Source organism: Aquarana catesbeiana, linkage group LG09, assembly GCF_042186555.1.
Source record: "Aquarana catesbeiana isolate 2022-GZ linkage group LG09, ASM4218655v1, whole genome shotgun sequence".
Classification (NCBI taxonomy): domain Eukaryota; kingdom Metazoa; phylum Chordata; class Amphibia; order Anura; family Ranidae; genus Aquarana; species Aquarana catesbeiana.
Window position 1 is genome coordinate 1,088,042 of NC_133332.1, and position 19,954 is coordinate 1,107,995.

General features: G+C 50.5%; 1 protein-coding gene across 1 annotated transcript; it reads left to right on the plus strand.

Annotated features, from left to right (window-relative positions):
* Nucleotides 1-1,661: 1,661 nt before the first annotated feature.
* LOC141107362 (charged multivesicular body protein 1b) lies at nucleotides 1,662-15,987 on the plus strand (the record flags this gene model as incomplete). The annotated part of the gene is given in 7 exon segments (XM_073598047.1): nucleotides 1,662-1,759; nucleotides 2,725-2,871; nucleotides 8,489-8,557; nucleotides 8,644-8,751; nucleotides 9,392-9,435; nucleotides 10,528-10,600; nucleotides 14,352-15,987. Coding segments are annotated over 7 exon segments (584 nt in total), but the record flags the coding sequence as incomplete, so codon positions are not given.
* Nucleotides 15,988-19,954: the final 3,967 nt, after the last annotated feature.

The following is a 19,954-nucleotide window of genomic DNA, read 5'->3' on the forward strand; positions in this document are numbered from 1 at the left end:
ACCCGAGGAACCATCCAATGTGACCCGAGGACCCGTGCAATGTGACCCGAGGACCGTTCAATGTGACCCGAGGAACCATCCAATGTGACCCGAGGACCCGTGCAATGTGACCCGAGGACCCGTGCAATGTGACCCGAGGACCCGTGCAATGTGACCCGAGGACCCGTGCAATGTGACCCGAGGACCCGTCCAATGTGACCCGAGGACCCGTCCAATGTGACCCGAGGACCCGTCCAATGTGACCCGAGGACCCGTCCAATGTGACCCGAGGACCCGTCCAATGTGACCCGAGGACCGTCCAATGTGACCCGAGGACCGTCCAATGTGACCCGAGGACCGTCCAATGTGACCCGAGGACCGTCCAATGTGACCCGAGGACCGTCCAATGTGACCCGAGGACCCGTCCAATACTGTCCAATGTGACCCGAGGACCCGTTCAATGCCATGTGACAACTTGGGGGGGGGGGGGTTATTTTTTGCTAAACAAACAAAAAACATGAAAAAATTTTGGGGGGGGAGAAAATTTTCTTTGTTTTCATTATAAAATTTAGCAAATAATCTTCATGTTTTCTACTCCATTTCTTTGACAATCCCCCAAATCACCCCCCAGTACAAATATCCTCACTCCTCAAATCCCCCTCAGTACAAAAAAAATACCCCCCCCCCCCCCCCCAGTCACCCCTTTTTGGAAAGTAGACAGTCGGAGGTCTTTGGAAGGAGACGTGGAAAGTTTTTTTGAAATTTTGTCATTTTTTGTCACAATTTTTTAGAAAATTAAGAAATTTACTTTTTTTTTTTTTTTTTTCTACCACCCGGTGACCACAGCAATATATTGTTACCATAGTAACCCTGTACTCCTCGGGGGAGGGGATTTTTTACACATTATGATTATCGCAGAGAATTTCCTAATATTGGAGAGTGCAGCCAATCAGCTTTCCTGTCTGAATACACAGATCACGGCTTCCACTGATTGGCTGTGGATGGAATGCTGGTTTTCCAGAGCCGAGTGTCGGATATTCCCGCTGGAAAACCTTCCAGTGGAGTTCAGATTTAAGTTTTATGAATGGAGGGGGAGGGGGATGGGTGTCGTGATTTCTTTACATTTGGGTAGATTGTGTCTCCGGAATATCCTGAGAAGACGGAGCGATCGATAGAACCATCTCTATGGAGGTAATAAAAGATCGATGGGATGTTCTGTATCTTCTGATGCACATGGTGAGAAGCTCACAGTGTGCGGAGAAATCAGAGGAGCCGATACATCTGAATAAGACTGAAGGGGAGGGGCCGGGACACCTGTGCTTGACTGAAGGGGAGGGGCCGGGACACCTGTGCTCGACTGAAGGGGGGTCTGACTGAACACTCGATGTAGTGATCGGGATCAGTAGGATAGAAATCGGCTCGGGGGAGGGAAATCCGGGTGTCTGATCGATTATTGTGTTCTCTGCTGACTTATCAGTTCCATTGTTCTGGGGTCTCTCTGTGGACTACAGTACCCCTCCCCCTATGTTGTGGAGAAGAGAAAAGGGGAGGGTGTTCTGTAGTCCCGCACAGTAAGTGAGCGTCGTCTCCCCCCAGGACAGGAAGTGTTATGGCGGGATCCCGGGGTGTCATGTCTGTCCTCAGGATTCCCCCATTCTGTGTCTCCTCAACTCCTCATCCAGAAAACCTCTTCAACCTGAAGTTTGCGGCCAAAGAACTTCACCGGAACGCCAAGAAATGTGAGAAGGAGGAGAAGACCGAGAAAGCCAAAATCAAGAAGGTCAGAGAAACGCCCCGCCCCCGCACATACTGCCCCGCCCACACACACCTCACCCACATACCCCACCCACACACCACCACAGCCCGCAAACGCACAACCCCCGCCCACACACACCTCACCCACACAACCCCCGCCCACACACACACCCTGCCCACACACACCTCACCCGCCCCCCCACCCACACACCACCACAGCCCGCAAATGCACAACCCCCGCCCACACACACGCCCCGCCCACACACACGCCCCGCCCACACACACGCCCCGCCCACACACCCCCCTGCCCCACACAACCCCCGCCCACACACACGCCCCGCCCACACACACCTCACCCCCCCCCACCCACACACCACCACAGCCCGCCCACACACAACCCCCGCCCACACACACCCCCCTGCCCACACACAACCCCCCGCCCACACACAACCCCCCGCCCACACACAACCCCCCGCCCACACACACCTTGTCTCCCCGCCTCCACACCCCACAGTCACTGGTATTCTCCATTCCCACAATGCATCACTGTCTGGGGGGAGGGGCAGACACTACACGGCTCAGACATCCCCACCGGGTTCTGTGTTCTTCACATCCCTCCTCCCTTCCCGACAGCCTGAGAATTATTATTATTATTATTATTATTATTATTATTATTATTATTATTATTAGTATTATTCATAGTCATGTATCGGACACTCTTCTTTCTCTTCTTCTGTTTTTTTTTTTTTTTTTTTTTTTTTAATTTTGTTTCTTTTTCTTATTAGTATTATTCATAGTCCGGTATCAGACACTTTTTTAATTTTTTCTGATTCCTTTTATTATTTTTCTAATATATAATTCATTATTATTATTATTATTATTATTCATAGTCAGGTGATGCCGAGGATAATGTATGGTAATAATACATCGTTGTCATTTCTGGCGGTCGCTCTTCCTCAGTTTTGTCGCTCTTCTTCCTCCTCTCTGCAGGCGATTCAGAAGGGGAACACGGAGGTCGCCCGCATACACGCCGAGAACGCCATCCGGCAGAAGAATCAGGGTATAAACTTCCTGCGGATGAGCGCCAGGGTGGACGCGGTAGCAGCGAGAGTGCAGACGGCGGTCACTATGGGCAAGGTGAGCCGGGTGCCCCATGTGTGGTATAAATGGCGGGGTGTTCCCCCGCAGAGAGAGACCCCCTCATGTACTAACACCCTTCTGTTTTATCTTTTATTCTGTCTGATATTAGTACTAATGACGGCCGCAGGAAATATCGATCTCCCTAGAATCTTCACAGCGATCCCTCAAATGTGTTACAAACCTCGTCTATATATAATGTGTGTGCGACCCCCGTATGCCGCGCCACTGAGGGGCGGGGCGTTTCACAGTTTGGTTTTTTTATACTATTATTTATTTTATTACACGTTTTTGTATTCTAATTTTTTATTTTTTTACACTGCCCCCCCCCAGTGGCTAATTACCTGCTAGGATTTATTGGTGCCATTTCACTGGTTTCTCCAAATGCTGAAACTATGAATGCAGCCACAACACAAGGAACCCTGAGCAACCTCTGCATGAACCCTGGATGGTATTGGCTGATCAGAAAGATTATTGGTGTCATACCATTGGTTCTTCCAAGTGGTGTTGACCCTGGAACTGTGCAGGCACCTTCAGATAGGAAGTCAATTAGTCACATCTCAAGGAACCCCCTAGCCACCTCTGGAGGAACCCTGGTTGGAAATGGCTGATCAGAAAGTTTATTGGTGCTATACCACTGCTTCTTCCAAGTGGCTTTGACCCTGGAACTATGAAGGCAGCCACAGCTTAAGGAAGCTCTAGCAACCTCTGGGGGAACCCTAAGGTTCCACGAAACCCTGGTTGGGAATGGTTGATCAGAAAGATTATTGGTGCCATTCCACTGGTTTTTCCAACTTTTCCAAGTGGTGATGTCCCTGGAACTATGAAGGCAGCCACAGGTCCAGAAACCCTTCGCAAACTCTGGAGAAACCCTAAGGTTCCACAGAACCCTGGTTGGGAATGGCTGACCAGAAAGATTATTGGTGCCATTCCACTGGTATTTTCAAAAGGTGTTGACCTCCGGAACTATGTGACAACCTTCAGATGGTAGGTCAGTTAGTTGCAGCTCAAGGAACCTCTGGGGGAACCCTAAGGTACCATGAAACACTGGTTGGGAAAGGTTGATCAGAAAGATTGGTGTGGTGCTACTGGGTTTTCCAAGTGGGGTTGACTCCAAGCTACAGTATGTGGACACCTTCAGATGGGAGGTTAATTAGTCACAGCTTGAGGAACCCTTAGCAACCTCTGGAGGAGCCCTGGTTGAAGATGGCTGTTGTAGAGCTATATCAATCCCTTCTGAATTTTTTTAATCCAGTCCAATGATCTGATAAACGTGTCAGATATTGCCCCCACCCCCACTATTGATATCGGCTCCAGATAAAGGTAAGATTCCTCATGCACTGGAAGACAAGGGCATGGAACTATGACTGGTGGGGTATAGGTTGTAGAAGCCCTAGCCCATGAGCAGCGACACCAGGAAAAAATTCTCTCCCCCCTCCTTCCAGGAAAGTTACTGTTTGCAGTACGAAGTGTGAATGGTGTTTTTGGGGGAACAACTGCATAAGGAATTGGAAAGCTGAGTTAACCAGGCTGGTCTAGGTGGAGATGCGGTTGGACGAGAGCTACAGAGCCCTAGAGCCCTACGCTAGTATGTAGCCCAAGTGTGCCCGTAGACAACACCCCAACAGAAGGCTTTGGCTACGGCAGCCTGGGGCTGTTATTAGAGAGGCTGCCACAGGACCCTGACTTTGGGAGCGATTTGGAGTGATGTCTGTAAGAGATCTCGGAATACAGAGAACAGATGCTGAATGTCTCAGAAGTTCCCTGGGCACTGGAAGATTTGGAGTTTCTAGCCAATCGGGAATGGGAGCTGGAGATCTCCTACAGACAACTGCTAGATTCTGCTCAGCAGCAGGTCTAGGCTCCCTTTGCCTGGGACTATCAGGAAATACCAGTTGACAACTCTGAAATCCTGGCTAAAGAGTCGGAAATGTGGCAGAGTAACAGTGTGCTTTGCCAACCTGCCCCCACAGTTATGGACGCGGAGGTCTTATGGCGAATGCAGCAAGTGCAGACTGACCTTGACAATCCTGTTTCTGCATGGGATGATCTTGGATAGAGGAATGTGCCTGTTCAGCAGCTGGATGAGGGTACGGGAGATGGAGCAGTCGGCTCATCTCTCCAGCCACAGACCACAAATGTATGGATTTAATTGACCGTTCATCAGAGGATGTTATAGATTATGAGTCACCTGCCAAAGTGTTGGCACTGGGCCCAAGTGCAGCCAACCCCTGCCCTGGAGTTTCAGCAATTCCAGAGACTTGTGATTTAATTGACTTTTCTGCTGAGGAAGAACAACTGAGTGAGCCTCCAGCAAAAGAGCTGCTATCAGGGCAGAACATCACGGAGCTCTGTCCAGAACCAACAGCAGTATCTGTGGAGTTACAAGGAACTTCTCCAGCTGCAGCACTGGCCACCGGACAGAGGGTCCAAGACCTTTGCCCCACACCTGTGGCAGTTTCAGAGGCTCAGGGTGAGAAGGTGGCGATCACTTCCCAGCAGCAGATCAGGATACAGGGGGAGAAGGGAGAGGAGGTGTTCGTCATCCCTCCCCAACAGTTGGCCAGGGGGGAGGAAGCAGTCTTTCCTCCCCAGCAAAGATCCGTGCACCTGGGAAGACAGTACCATAGACATATTGTCCCACCAGGCAGAGGGAATGGAACAGGAAGCAGCCGGCTCACCTCCCCAATGACAGCTACACACAGTTTGGGAGTGGAGGAAGCCAGCCTCCTGCCCCAACGGTTAGCCAGAGCAGAGGATGCGGATTCCCCAGCAGAAGTGCTGGCAACAGAGCAGAGTGCTACCAACCTCTGCCCAGCACCGTCAACAACTGTGGAGTTCCAGGGAGCCGGGGCAGTTGGCCCCTCTCTCCGGTGATGAGCTGATGTAGTGGAGCTGCTACTCCCAGCTGAATCACTGGCAGCAGGGCAGAGAGCCACTGGCCTACAATGTCTCTACAGCTTCAGGAAACGGGTGATCGGCCCCTCTCCCCAGCAGCAGACCGAGCCCAGGAATGTTAAAAACCACTCAGCTGAAGCGCTGGCAGCTGGACAGAGAGTCAATGACCTCTTCCCCACACCTACTGAGGTCAACTATTCCGTGCAGCCAAGAATGGAGATCATGCGGGAAGACTATGTGAGTTCACTCTGCCCGACTAACACATGTCCAGACCAGGTGGGGGTCTGGGACCTTGTTAGTCGAGTTCTGATGGGGGAGAAATGTGACAGACTCACCCGGGACAGAGGCTTTTGGAGGGGACTGAATGCTAGCCTCTTGCCTACCGACTATGGGCCCTCGTATTTGAGGGAGCTACAAGCATTTAGGAAGATATTCTGTTATCTAATGCAAAAGGACATTATTAAAGGGGCTGTAGACCCTCGTGCATCCTATGCATTAAGGTGAAATAACTTCTGTCAGTCATTGGCCCCATAGCCCCACAATTTTAATTACCTGAGCCCTGGAATTTCCAACAGCGAGGACGCTCTGTCCCTCTGCCCGGGGTTCTTGGCACTTGTCTGGATAGATTGATAGCAGCGCAGCCATTGGCTCCTGCTGCTGTCAGTCTAATCCAATGACGCGGGCGCTGGGGGTGGGGTCAAGTCTGGCATTCGTGTCTATGGACGCAAATGTTTGACTCTGGAGCGCGCCCGCAAAGTAACCCCCTCGGGAGAGCGCTTCTCCTAGGGGGTTATCTGATGCAGGTAGGAGCCGCGAGAACGGCCTGGGGACCCCAGAAATTGAGGATCGGGGCCACTCTGTAAAAAAAACAAGCTGCTCAGTGGAGGTAAGTATGACATGTTTGTAAAGCTTTGTTTATTTAAAAAAAGAAATCACTCTTAAGAAGGCCATGATGGTCTCGGCCAGCTTGGGACTCAGTGGACAGATGTATGTGAAAGGAATGTTTGATTAATGAGATCTGGAAAGCCCGGGTCTTTCACCCAATAGTTCATTGTCTCATTATCACACCTTTTGTCTTCTAGCAAACTATTGGGGGATGTGTTTTATACTTATGTGTATTGTAAGTTAGGAGTGAGGAGACGGCAAGTCTACCCTGAAAGGTCATATCTCAGAGTCACCTGTCTGGGTAAATGATTAATTAGGTTTCTGGTTTCAGTTTGTATTGTCAGCCTGCTGTATATATTTGTGTGTCATCTCAAATAAATCAGTTCATGTTCAGCAACCAAACGAGTATTGTCTTGTTTTGTGGTTGGAATATCTGATATCTATATTCAGATATATGAGGAAAGCACTCAAGCGGAGGGTGGGACGTTTCGTTACAGCGGTTTTCTCCCGGTGACAATCATCCGGCGGGTGTGTCGGTGCCCCCGGGCATACAGCTGTATATTCGGTGCGTTTTCTTGTCTTCATTCAATGCAGCTGAAAAGTCCTTCAGTCCATGAACAATGCGGCAAGTCCTGAAATCACCGTGTGATTGGGCTTTGTGTGCGCTGGAAATAATCTTCCCCTCAGGATCACATCAGATACATTTCTGCTACTTCTACAAACACAACAACAGACGGCTGTGTGCTCTCCTATAAAGTGGCAGCTGTTGGGGGTTTATCGGGCTGTTAGGGAAGCTTTATGGCGACGTTTATGGCGGTGCGGACGGTGGAATTATCTATCCCAGCCACACTCTCCCCGTCTTACTGCCGATTGTAAAGTGTTGATTCTCGGAATGTATGTGGATTCCCCGGAGGGATGTGAAGTCTGATGAGATTGTATCGCTTTCTGCAGTAATAGGAGAGGAAGTAAATAAGTAATGTATGATGAGGCCGGATACAGCCCAAGGGGACCCGGGGAGAAGTCTCCAAGATGGAGGCTGAGAGGACCCGGCATAGATTGGGAATATTAGAGAATGCGACAGACACAACTCAGATCGACTATAAGACACCCTCCATCAGGGGGTCAGAACCTCCTTCCTCCTGCTGGTGACCCCTGATATAAAGATCTATATAGAGGAATCAGGACCTCCTTCCTCCTGCTGGTGATCCCTCTAGTGATATAAAGATCTATATAGAGGAATCAGGACCTCCTTCCTCCCGCTGGTGACCCCTCTAGTGATATAAAGATCTATATAGAGGAATCAGGACCTCCTTCCTCCTGCTGGTGATCCCTCTAGTGATATAAAGATCTATATAGAGGAATCAGGACCTCCTTCCTCCTGCTGGTGATCCCTCTAGTGATATAAAGATCTATATAGAGGAATCAGGACCTCCTTCCTCCTGCTGGTGATCCCTCTAGTGATATAAAGATCTATATAGAGGAATCAGGACCTCCTTCCTCCTGTTGGTGATCCCTCTAGTGATATAAAGATCTATATAGAGGAATCAGGACCTCCTTCCTCAAGCTGGTGATCCCTCTGGTGATATAAAGATCTATATAGAGGAATCAGGACCTCCTTCCTCCTGCTGGTGACCCCTCTAGTGATATAAAGATCTATATAGAGGAATCAGGACCTCCTTCCTTCTGCTGGTGATCCCTCTAGTGATATAAAGATCTATATAGAGGAATCAGGACCTCCTTTCTCTTGCTGGTGACCCCTCTAGTGATCTATATAGAGGAATCAGGACCTCCTTCATTTGTGATTGATCTGCTTTATTTATCTCCTCTCTTCCAGGTCACAAAGTCGATGGCCGGAGTGGTGAAATCGATGGACGCCACATTGAAGAGTATGAACCTGGAGAAGGTGAGTTGGTCAGAGGAAATTCTCTTGTGTTTAAAGATTGTTTTGTATTTCTCTGGAGATCACATCCTGACTTTCCTTCCTCATAGATCTCCGCCTTAATGGACAAATTTGAACATCAGTTTGAGACCCTCGATGTTCAGACCCAACAGATGGAGGACACCATGAGCAACACAACAACACTAACTACCCCACAGGTAAAGTCTAATCTTGTGAGAAGAGCAACTGTCTGTGTGCCTGATCTCTGACTGATCTCTGACTGATCTCTGACTGATCTCTGGATGTAGTTCCTGATCTCTGACTGATCTCTGGATGTAGTTCCTGATCTCTGACTGATCTCTGGATGTAGTTCCTGATCTCTGACTGATCTCTGGATGTAGTTCCTGATCTCTGACTGAAGTTCCTGATCTCTGACTGATCTCTGTATGTAGTTCCTGATCTCTGCCTGATCTCTGTATGTAGTTCCTGGTCTCTGGATGTAGTGCCTGATCTCTGACTGATCTCTGGATGTAGTTCCTGATCTCTGTCTGATCTCTGGATGTAGTTCCTGATCTCTGACTGATCTCTGGATGTAGTTCCTGATCTCTGACTGATCTCTGGATGTAGTTCCTGATCTCTGACTGATCTCTGGATGTAGTTCCTGATCTCTGACTGATCTCTGGATGTAGTTCCTGATCTCTGACTGATCTCTGGATGTAGTTCCTGATCTCTGACTGATCTCTGGATGTAGTTCCTGATCTCTGGCTGATCTCTGGATGTAGTTTGTGGTGTGGATTCTCTCTGTGTGTAGATATAGAGGAGGAGATCGGTAAGGAACGTTCGTCTTTCTCATTTCAGGGTCAGGTGGACAATCTATTACAGGAGATGGCGGATGAAGCCGGGTGAGTCATTCTTCTGAATAAGAAACCGATCCGTCATTTCCCCTCCCCCACCATCTCTCTGGAGGTCTCCTCTCTATCCCTCCCAGTGTGGGGGGACTGGAAACACTTTGGCTGGATAGGATATAATCTCAGACCCCTCCCATACAGCTCAAAGACCACCAATCCCCCCCCCACCCTCCCCCCTTCTGTAAGGGGGTCCAATCTCCTCCCCACAACATATATAATGTCCATCCATGCAGGTGGCCCCCTTCGTCCCCCTTTACAGCTTCCAGACCCCTCCCCCTATTCTTCTATTAGGGGGTCTCCCTACACACCTCGAATAATGTCCTTCTATACAGGGGCAACATTGGAGACCCCCTACAAAATGGGGGATCCTCTACAGACCCCTCCCCCTACAGAATGGGGGCTCCTCTACAGACCCCTCCCCCTACAAAATGGGGGCTCCTCTACAGACCCCTCCCCCTACAGAATTGGGGATCCTCTACAGACCCCTCCCCCTACAAAATGGGGGCTCCTCTACAGACCCCTCCCCCTACAGAATGGGGGCTCCTCTACAGACCCCTCCCCCTACAGAATGGGGGCTCCTCTACAGACCCCTCCCCCTACAGAAAGGGGGCTCCTCTACAGACCCCTCCCCCTACAGAATGGGGGCTCCTCTACAGACCCCTCCCCCTATTCTTCCATTAGGGGGTCTCCCTACACACCTCGAATAATGTCCTTCTATACAGGGGCAACATTGGAGACCCCCTACAGAATCAGCGACTCCTCCCCCTAATCTCCTATAGGGGGGGGGGTTCCGCATTGGAGACCCCTACAATGTTCATGTTCAGATTTGTAGATCCTCTCGTGGTGTATAGACAGTGCAGTCTGCATCCTTCTAACTGCTGAGATAAGATCAGTTCTCCTTCTAGAGTTCCCCTTTTTACAATGTGTGTATATATATATATATACTGTATAAAAATTGTTATATTGTATAAAATTGTTACAAAGTCTCTGAAATAAGAACTGTCTGTTTATTTTTGGCTGTCAGTGTTTAGTGCAGTTCCTGATCTGATTGGCTGATTGTCACATGTTGTCTCTCTGTGTTTCCAGACTGGACCTGAACATGGAGCTTCCTCAGGGACAGACAGGATCTGTAGGGACCAGCGTAGCATCTACAGAACAGGTGACCCCCCCCCCCTTCTTCTTCATCGATAAGGGACGTGACTCCGCCCACCAGACTGGAAATCCCCCTCCCCCTCAAACATCATCTCCCCCTGTTCATGTATATAGTCAGATGTGCACAGGCACCCCACACACAGGAGTGGTTCGGCGGGGCGGAGGAGGCGGGCGCGTGGTTCGGCGGGGTGGAGGAGGCGGGCGCGTGGTTCGGCGGGGCGGAGGAGGCGGGCGCGTGGTTCGGCGGGGTGGAGGAGGCGGGCGCGTGGTTCGGCGTGGCGGAGGAGGCGGGCGTGGTTCGGCGGGGCGGAGGAGGCGGGCGTGGTTCGGCGGGGCGGAGGAGGCGGGCGTGGTTCGGCGGGGCGGAGGAGGCGGGCGTGGTTCGGCGGGCGTGGTTCGGCGGGGCAGAGGAGGCGGGCGTGGTTCGGCGGGGCGGAGGAGGCGGGCGTAGTTCGGCGGGGCGGAGGAGGCGGGCGTGGTTCCGCTTGGCGGAGGAGGCGGGCGTGGTTCGGCGGGGCGGAGGAGGCGGGCGTGGTTCGGCGGGGCGGAGGAGGCGGGCGTGGTTCGGCGGGGCGGAGGAGGCGGGCGTGGTTCGGCGGGGCGGAGGAGGCGGGCGTGGTTCGGCGGGGCGGAGGAGGCGGGCGTGGTTCGGCGGGGCGGAGGAGGAAGTAGTTCACAGCTCATGGGCAGGGGGCGCACTTTGAACTTTACACCTGAAGACGGGAGCTGGGCGAGGATAACAAACCTGTTCTGCATTTCTAGGTGCCCCCCCACCTCCTCCTTCTAGGGGGCCCCCCCACCTCCGTCTTCTAGGTGGCGCCCCCCACCTCCCTCTTCTAGGTGCCCCCCCCCACCTCCTTCTAGGTGCCCCCCCCCCACCTCCGTCTTCTAGGTGCCCCCCCCCCACCTCCGTCTTCTAGGTGCGCCCCCCCCCACCTCCTTCTTCTAGGTGCGCCCCCCCCCCACCTCCTCCTTCTAGGTGCGCCCCCCCCCCCCACCTCCGTCTTCTAGGTGCGCCCCCCCCCCACCTCCGTCTTCTAGGTGCGCCCCCCCCCCACCTCCGTCTTCTAGGTGCGCCCCCCCCCCACCTCCGTCTTCTAGGTGCGCCCCCCCCCCACCTCCGTCTTCTAGGTGCGCCCCCCCCCCACCTCCGTCTTCTAGGTGCGCCCCCCCCCCACCTCCGTCTTCTAGGTGCGCCCCCCCCCCACCTCCGTCTTCTAGGTGCGCCCCCCCCCCCACCTCCGTCTTCTAGGTGCGCCCCCCCCCCCACCTCCGTCTTCTAGGTGCGCCCCCCCCCCCACCTCCGTCTTCTAGGTGGCCCCCCCCACCTCCGTCTTCTAGGTGCGCCCCCCTCACCTCCGTCTTCTAGGTGCCCCCCCCACCTCCGTCTTCTAGGTGCGCCCCCCCACCACCATCTTCTGCCCCCCCCACCTCCGTCTTCTAGGTCCCCACTCACCAGATAGAGATGATAAATACACCTGTAGACATTAGGATGGTGTCTCCTGTCTAGCAGATATGTAGATAGTTGTGCCTCAGAGAATTGGATATCCTCTCCTTCAGCGTTTATTGTAGGTCCTCCACGCTTTACTCGGTCAGAGGTGATGGAAGTGGTGACGTTTTGGACAAGTGAAGAGAGAAGGGACATATAGTGTAATACTGCAAGGTCTATTAAAAAGGTTTAAAATCATTACACTTACATCAGAAATCTTTAAATGTGCAAAAATTGCCGCCTTGGCATCCAAACAGCCTTCACAGATATCCTTAGCTTGACATGTTTCGACCCTCCCACTGGGCGTCATCAGAAGCCCAGTGGGTGGGGCGCCCTCTGCGGGGACAGGAATATCTTCGGATCCCTCCGAATCCTCGGCGTCTTCAATGACAGATGGACTCCGATCTGTAAAGAGACATTCGGACTCAAAACCACGAGTCCAAAAAACAAGGAACTCCAATGGTGTAGTTATATTATAGAAGGATAAGACTTTAATACTACAAAGACCATCGGTGACGTCCGAAAAGTTACACACATTACCCTTCTAGAATATTATCACATGGTTGGAGTCCCTTCGTTTTTTGTACTCGTGGCTTCGGCTCCGAATGTCTCTTTACAGATCGGAGTCCATCTGTCATTGAAGACGCCGAAGATGTTCCTGTCCCCATAGAGGGTTCAATCTGCTTGTGGGTTCCACTCTCTCCTAAGGGGGTCCACCGGCTCTGATGAGGGTCCCACTTCTAGAGATTATCCTCAGTGAATGATGATGGACATTGGAAGACACAACTCTGGAGGACTTTACTCTTCATCTACACCCCTCCCCCCCCAATACACCAATCCATCGGTGTACTTTTCACTGATTGTGCATATGGACCATTTATTATGATTGTTAATCTGTCCCATTACTTTTGGTCCCTTAATAAGTGTGAGGCACAAATACAAACTGTTGTAATTCCTACACCGTTCACCTGATTTGGATGTAAATCCCTCAAATTAAAGATGAAAGTCTGCAGTTATATCACATCTTGTTCTTTCATTTCAGATCCATTGTGGTGTATAGAGCCAAAAAGATTAGAATTGTGTCCATGTCCCAATATTTATGGACCAGACTGTAGAAGAGGGAGGTGGGGGGGGGGCACCTAGGAAGAGGGAGGTGGGGGGGGCGGCATCTAGGAAGAGGGAGGTGGGGGGGGGGGGCGGCACCTAGGAAGAGGGAGGGCACCTAGGAAGAGGGAGGTGGGGGGGGGGGGGCAACTGGGAAGAGGGAGGTGGGGTGGGGGGGTGGGTGGGCAACTGGGAAGAGGGAGGGGGGGTGGGGGGGCAACTGGGAAGATATGTCCCAATATTTATGGACCTGACTAGGTGCCTTTCCCCCACCTCTCTCTCTTCCTAGGTGCCCCTCCCCCCCCCCCCACCTCTCCTTTCTTCTAGGTGCCCCCCCCCCCCCCCCCCCCATCTCCTCTCTTCTAGGTGCCCCTCTCCCCCCACCTCTCCTCTCTTCCTAGGTGCCCCCCCCCCCCATCTCCTCTCTTCTAGGTGCCCCTCTCCCCCCACCTCTCCTCTCTTCTAGGTGCCCCTCTCCCCCCACCTCTCCTCTCTTCTAGGTGCCCTCCTCTTCTCTAAGCCTCCTGAGATATGTGTCATCCCAGCAGGCTCTGGGGCGATCTCCAGCATGTACAGTGGTGTCTCATCAATGGGGCAGATGTAAGAACCCGAACAAATGCCCCCCTGATGATGCACTGACAGCCCTCTGGAATAATCTCATTGTGTATCCCAAGGTGCCCATTCACAGAGTGGCCAGGGGGTGGAGCATCTTTGGGGTCAGGCAGGCTGAACGGGGAAGGGGCAGCTGGCTGAAGACGACCTGGATGTGGTGCGGGACACTGGATATCACACCTGAACAGTAGATTGCTGCAGAACAACCCCCGGCTCTGCTGGTCAGGTGATTTAGAATCCTCCATTTATAGTCCCAGCATGGCATGACCCCAGGGTGGGGGAGGGTGTCTTCTGGCCCTCTTCATATAGCAGTCAGCCTGGGTCGGATAGGCTTCTTCTCGTCTGTGCCGTCCTGGAGAATGGCTGAGGATAGTCAGCTGACTGATCTCCTTCAAAGTCCTCGGGGGTGTTGGGGAAGAAGGGGGAGGGGTTTGTGTTTTCCTATTTGGGGGCGGATCTCTCTCCTGTGTGCTGTCATGGAAGATTCCTTATAAATGTATCTTCAGGTCTGTGATTGGATAGAACTGACTTTTTTATTTGGTTTGTTTTGCAGGACGAGCTGTCACAGCGGTTGGCGCGCCTGCGTGATCAGGTGTAGGCGGAGCCTCTTCCCCGAAGTGCATTATCTGCATTCTGCTGTATATATAAATATGGTACATACCGAATGTGTCCTCTTTCTATATTTCCATAAAATAATCCACACAAGACGCTGACCTACTGACGGCTTCATCGGAGACCCCACAGAGCCTGGAGACCTCGCCAGACATCCGCCATATAGATGAAGACGCAGGAAGGACGGCCCCCGCGGGGTGCCACTGACCATCCCATCAGTCTGTAAATTGATTCTCTCTTCTAGCACTTTAATAGGAAGTCTGATTCTCCTCCTGGATTGGATGGCTATGCACAAAGTCCCGCCTCCTGCAGTCCCCTGGGACAGTGATGATGCTGCCTGTTCTCTTTTCTGGATTGGACAGCTTTGCATATAGTCCCGCCCCTTGCATTCTCCCGGTCATTGATGATATTGTCCATTCTGTTTCCTGAATTGGAGGACATGCACATAGTTCAGCCCCTTACAGTCCCCCGGGTCATTGATTGACACTGTGTGTTCTCTTGGATTGGGCGGCTATGCACATGGTCCTGCCCACGCAGTTCCCCGGGTCATTTATACTATTTGCGAATAGCTGCCCAATCCATGAGCACATAGTCCCACCCCCGTTATTCCCAGGGTGATGGATGATACTGTCCTTTTGCATTGGGCAGCTATGCGCATAGCCCTGCCCACGCAGTTCCCCGGGTCATTAATGATGCTTTGTGCTCTCGTGGATTGGGCAGGTATTTGCATAGTCCTGCCCACACAGTTCCCCGGGTCATTGATGTGTGCTCTCTTGGATTGGGCAGGTATGCGTATAGTCCCGCCTACACAGTTCTCCGGATAATTAATGATATTATTTGCACATAGCTGCCCAATCCATGAGAATGGTCCCCGCCCATGCAGTTCCCCGGGTCATTGATGCGTGTTCTCTTAGCTTGGGCAGCTATGCACATAGTCCTGCCCCCGCAGTTCCCAGGGTCATTGATGATACTGACTGTTTTGCTGTGATTTGCAGTGCTCAGACTCGAAGTCATCGCTGCGTGCATTCACTGTGTTTTGATGGCTAAGTTTGTATTTAAAATCCTCTTTTCAGTAACTACAATAAACTAAAGAACAAAGTCTGTGATTATTTCTCATTGGCCGATGATGGAACAGGATTGAATGTACAAAGAAACAGCAAATTCTCTTTAAAGAAAAGCAAAAAAAAAACATGCATAGTATGCTCTAAAAGTCGTACGGAGCACGGTCGAATTATTATGGAACCTCCATTGAGGATCACAAGATTTATTTTCTCTCAATCAATGCTGAGAATTCCTGATGTGTGCGAGTTTGGTGGTCGGTGATGAAGCTTCAGCGCGTTTCCTACTAACGTCACCTGGAGGACCTCGGACTGTGTCCTCCCCTGTAATCTGTCCTCCGGATCCTCGCTCTGTGTAGAATTGGTGTACATGTAACTCTTCAGACTTTTGGTTGCAGAATTCCATTTCCCAGCGTCTGATCACATCTTGTATATAACCATCCGTCATTCAGTCCCTCTTCCCGCTGATCTGTAATCTATCTCTGCGTTGCTTTTAATAAACTTTGTTTTCTGTGTGTTGCTGTGATTGTCCTCTCTGGGTCCTCCCTCATCTGAACCTGTATATAAAGAATAGACCCTTCATACTGGAAGGTTTGGGTCGCTCCTTCCAGAAAGGTCCTACTAATAAATCCAGAGATGGATTTATCCTTTCTGAATTATCTTCCTCCTGACCGGAGTTCAGCTTTAAAAAAAAGATTTAGACAAACTGTCTGCGGTAGAAGTGTTTTTTCCCTCTTTGTCCTGAGGTTTATGTGTGTCTTATAGCACAGTCGGTAAAGCAGAACTTCACCCTCTTTAGGAGTTTTAACACCCCTTCCCCCTCTTCCCTGTGTAATACAACCAGTGATTGAATTTTTTACTCCAGAAACAAACCTGTTCTGCACTGCTAGCCCATTCCCAAAGCCTCCTGAGATATTTGTGTCATCTCAGGAGGCTTTGGGACCATTTTGGAAAGGCTGTGCATGTACAGAGTCACCTGCATCAGGTGCGAGAACCCAGACCAAACCCCCGGCCCACTGACAACTTCAGTATAGATGATGGGGGGGGGGCACAGAACCCAGAGTGTGACAGACAGTGGTGTCACTAGGGTTGGTGTCACAGCCCACCCAATAATTAAGAGGGATCTCTGCAGACTGTGATGTAAAGGGGGGGGGGTCTCTTTTCTCACTTCTGGTCTACAGAGATTCCACTTACATCATGGTTCCCCTTTACCTCCAGGGTCTGCCGAGTTCCCCTTTAAACCAGTGTGCCAGACAATAAGCATTTCTAGAAGGGGGTAGGTCAGCCATGACAGCCCCCTTACAGCAGAGTCTTTTTACCTTTATATGCAAACCCCCCCTCCATGGGACTACAAATCCCAGCATAGCAGGCTGGTATCCCATTTTTAGGCTGCTCTCCAATGCCCCCACACACAACATGACTGAGCATGATTGCCCTGCAGGAGAAGACACCCTCCCTGGCTGCTCCATGCCACGCACACACTGCCGGAATCTGTGCCCCTCCTCCCCCACTCTCTCCTTATCAGACAGTGACATGTCCTCAGTCCTGGTTCCTGACGAGTCCTCCTCCCCTTAGTTGGTTCCATTGTCTACAGCAGAAACCGAGAGTTGGGGCACTCTTAAGGCGAAGCAGGGAGGAGGAAGTTGCATCCTCCTCCTCTGCCAGGGCCTATGCTTGCACTTGATTGGTTGCTAGAATGCTAAGCTAACCAATTGATTTTCACAGCAGTGAACACTGGGAATTGCTGGTGGCAGGGTAAAGTTTTTAGGTGGCTGGGCCTATATTAAGGTAGGGACCTGGAGCTGCAACTCCAATAGCCTCTACATTCATCTGGTCCTAATGGGGGTGACAACATTGCAGTCGGATATCACTTCACTTCCTATTTGGTGTCATCCCTCTGGCGGGTGTCACCTGGGTGTGGTCCGCACCCCCTATAGCAATACCTCTGGTGACAGCAGAGCGACAGAATACACCAGACAATGCTGAATTCACTAGGAATGTATGTCTTTTGAGGACAATTGGTGGTCAAGGTAAAAGGGGGGGGGGGGGCAAAAACCTAAAGGGACTTTAGTGGCCAAATCTGCCCCCGCGTCCTAAAGTTAGCCTTCCAAGGAGGCTTAGGGAAAATTTCGGACACATTGTACATGTACAAAGTGCCTCATCAGGGGGCCAGGTGCAAGATCCCAGACAAAACACCCACCCCCTGAGGACACCAGTAGAGACAATGGCAGCGCAGAACCCAGCATGTGGACCAAGCATGCTGTTTTCTGGAGGAACCTACGTAGATGTGGAATCCCTGGTCCAGTAGAAATGAGAATTCATTGTAGTGTAAATTCACAAAAAGGGGCGGACTCCTTGGAGAAGATGACCCTATGATGACTGAGCTATGACCTGGTGAAGTTCCTAGGTTGCTTCTCCTATGATCAAGATGGAGGAATCTCATCTGAAGACCATATCCTGAGTATGTAGTTAGGAGCACCTAGTAAAGTTTGTTCAGAATCTCTATTGAACAAGAGAGTCAGATTCAACACGTTTTGGGGAATTGACTCCCTTTCTTCAGGCGTTTGTAATCAGTCTGCTGAATCCAGTCAGCTGCCCTCACCTGTATTCAGGTGGTCCTTCTGACATTCAGCTCAAATCCAGGCTCAATATAGGCTTTGGAGGGCATTCCCGATTTTGGTTACAAATCACTGTTCAGGCCATGAAGAAGGAGAGTCCACTGGACGAAACATGTAGGTTGGATTTGACGTTCTTGTTCATTAAAGATATTAGACAACCATTTACTAGGAGCTCCTAACTACATACCCAGGTTCTCCAGATTCATTGTAGCTAGACATGTGCAGAAAGAAAAAATGTTTTGTTTCGGATCAATTTGTTAAGTTACTATATTTGTTTGTTGCATTTGTAACAATATTTGTTTTGTTTTATCAAATTGATCGTATCGATCCAAATTCATTGTGAAGAAGAGCTAGAAGAGCTGGTTCTATTCGAATTTCAGAAGAAGGTTATATTCTTTCTATACTATTTTCTTTCATATTCTATTCTGTTTTCGAATTTCAGAAGATGGCTATATTCCTTCTGCTTTATTCCCTATTCTATTTCTTTTCTTTTCTTTCTTTTCTTTTCTCTTTATCTTTTCTTTTTCTCTTTTCTCTTCTTCTTTTCCTTTTCTCTTCTTCTTTTCCTTTTCTCTTCTTTTCCTCTTCCTTTCTATTTTTTTTTTTTCTTTTTCGGTATTTCAGATTCGTTTAAATGCGTTACTATTGTAATTTGGATACGCCTGAATGAGGAGAATTTTGGCTGAATTTTGATTTGGAGTGAAATGAAGTGCATGTCTAGTTGTAGCCCATCCTGGGAAGAATTGTCTGCTTCCACACCCCCAGTAACGTTCGAGGTACGTCGTTCTTCTTTCATGGTTTCCTCAGCTCAGACGATTTTATTTATTTTTTTTTCTCCTAAAATCTGTTCATTTCTGAGGGGTGCAGAAAACTTTGCAGTTTGAATAAATGGGAGGGGACTGGATAGGAAGTCACGGCTCGTTTTTAATTGGCTGTTGGGAGCTGATGTAAGACGGCAGATGATGTCGTACGAGGAAGTGCTGCCAGGACCGGTGAGATTTCCATTCTCATTTATATTCAGGGCAGTGACTGCTGACTCCCTCGTTCCTTCAATAAAACATGTCCATAGCGATGGCGAGAGGAAGAGAGCATTAGAGAAGTAAAGACAGACAGTCACTGCTGCTAAAACACCAAGAAATGGGGGTTTGATTGACTGGAAGGTACAACTCAGCCCTCCCGATAAAACAATATGTACAGCAGCACTGAATTATAATTGTATCTGGACTTGGTTTTCTCTACGTCCCCCGGAAAAGTCCCACAAACCACTGAAGATCCTGCCAGTGCAATCCACTGATTGGGGTGACAACAATGCTGCTTCGCTCCTGAATTCTGAGCAGAGTTGTCACTCTAATGTAGGCGGTGCCTGCTTGTACTACAGTGGGTGGAGATGTTGCAGGGGGTGTGGCTATCAACAATGTCACTGCTCATTCACATGCCTGTAGATCAGTGGTGGCCAACTTTCTTGAGGGACTCAAGAGTGACCCCTGACATCACCAAAGGACCACGCCTAATATTCAGTAACTAACAGCAAAATAAATTTGTCAGAGACTGCGATCATAGTACAGGAGACGATCAGAGACTGCAGATGTATTACATGAGGAGGTTGGAGACTGCAGACATACTCATTGATGGAGGGAAGGCTCATTGATGGAGGTGGGGGAGGGAAGGCTCATTGATGGAGGTGGGGAGGGAAGGTTTATTGATGGAGGTGGGGAGGGAAGGCTCATTGATGGGGTTGGGATGGAAAGGCTCATTGAAGGAGATGGGGGGAGGGAAGGCTCATTGATGGGGTTGGGGTGGAAAGACTCATTGATGGAGGTGGGGGGAGGGAAGGCTCATTGATGGAGGTGGGGGGAGGGAAGGCTCAT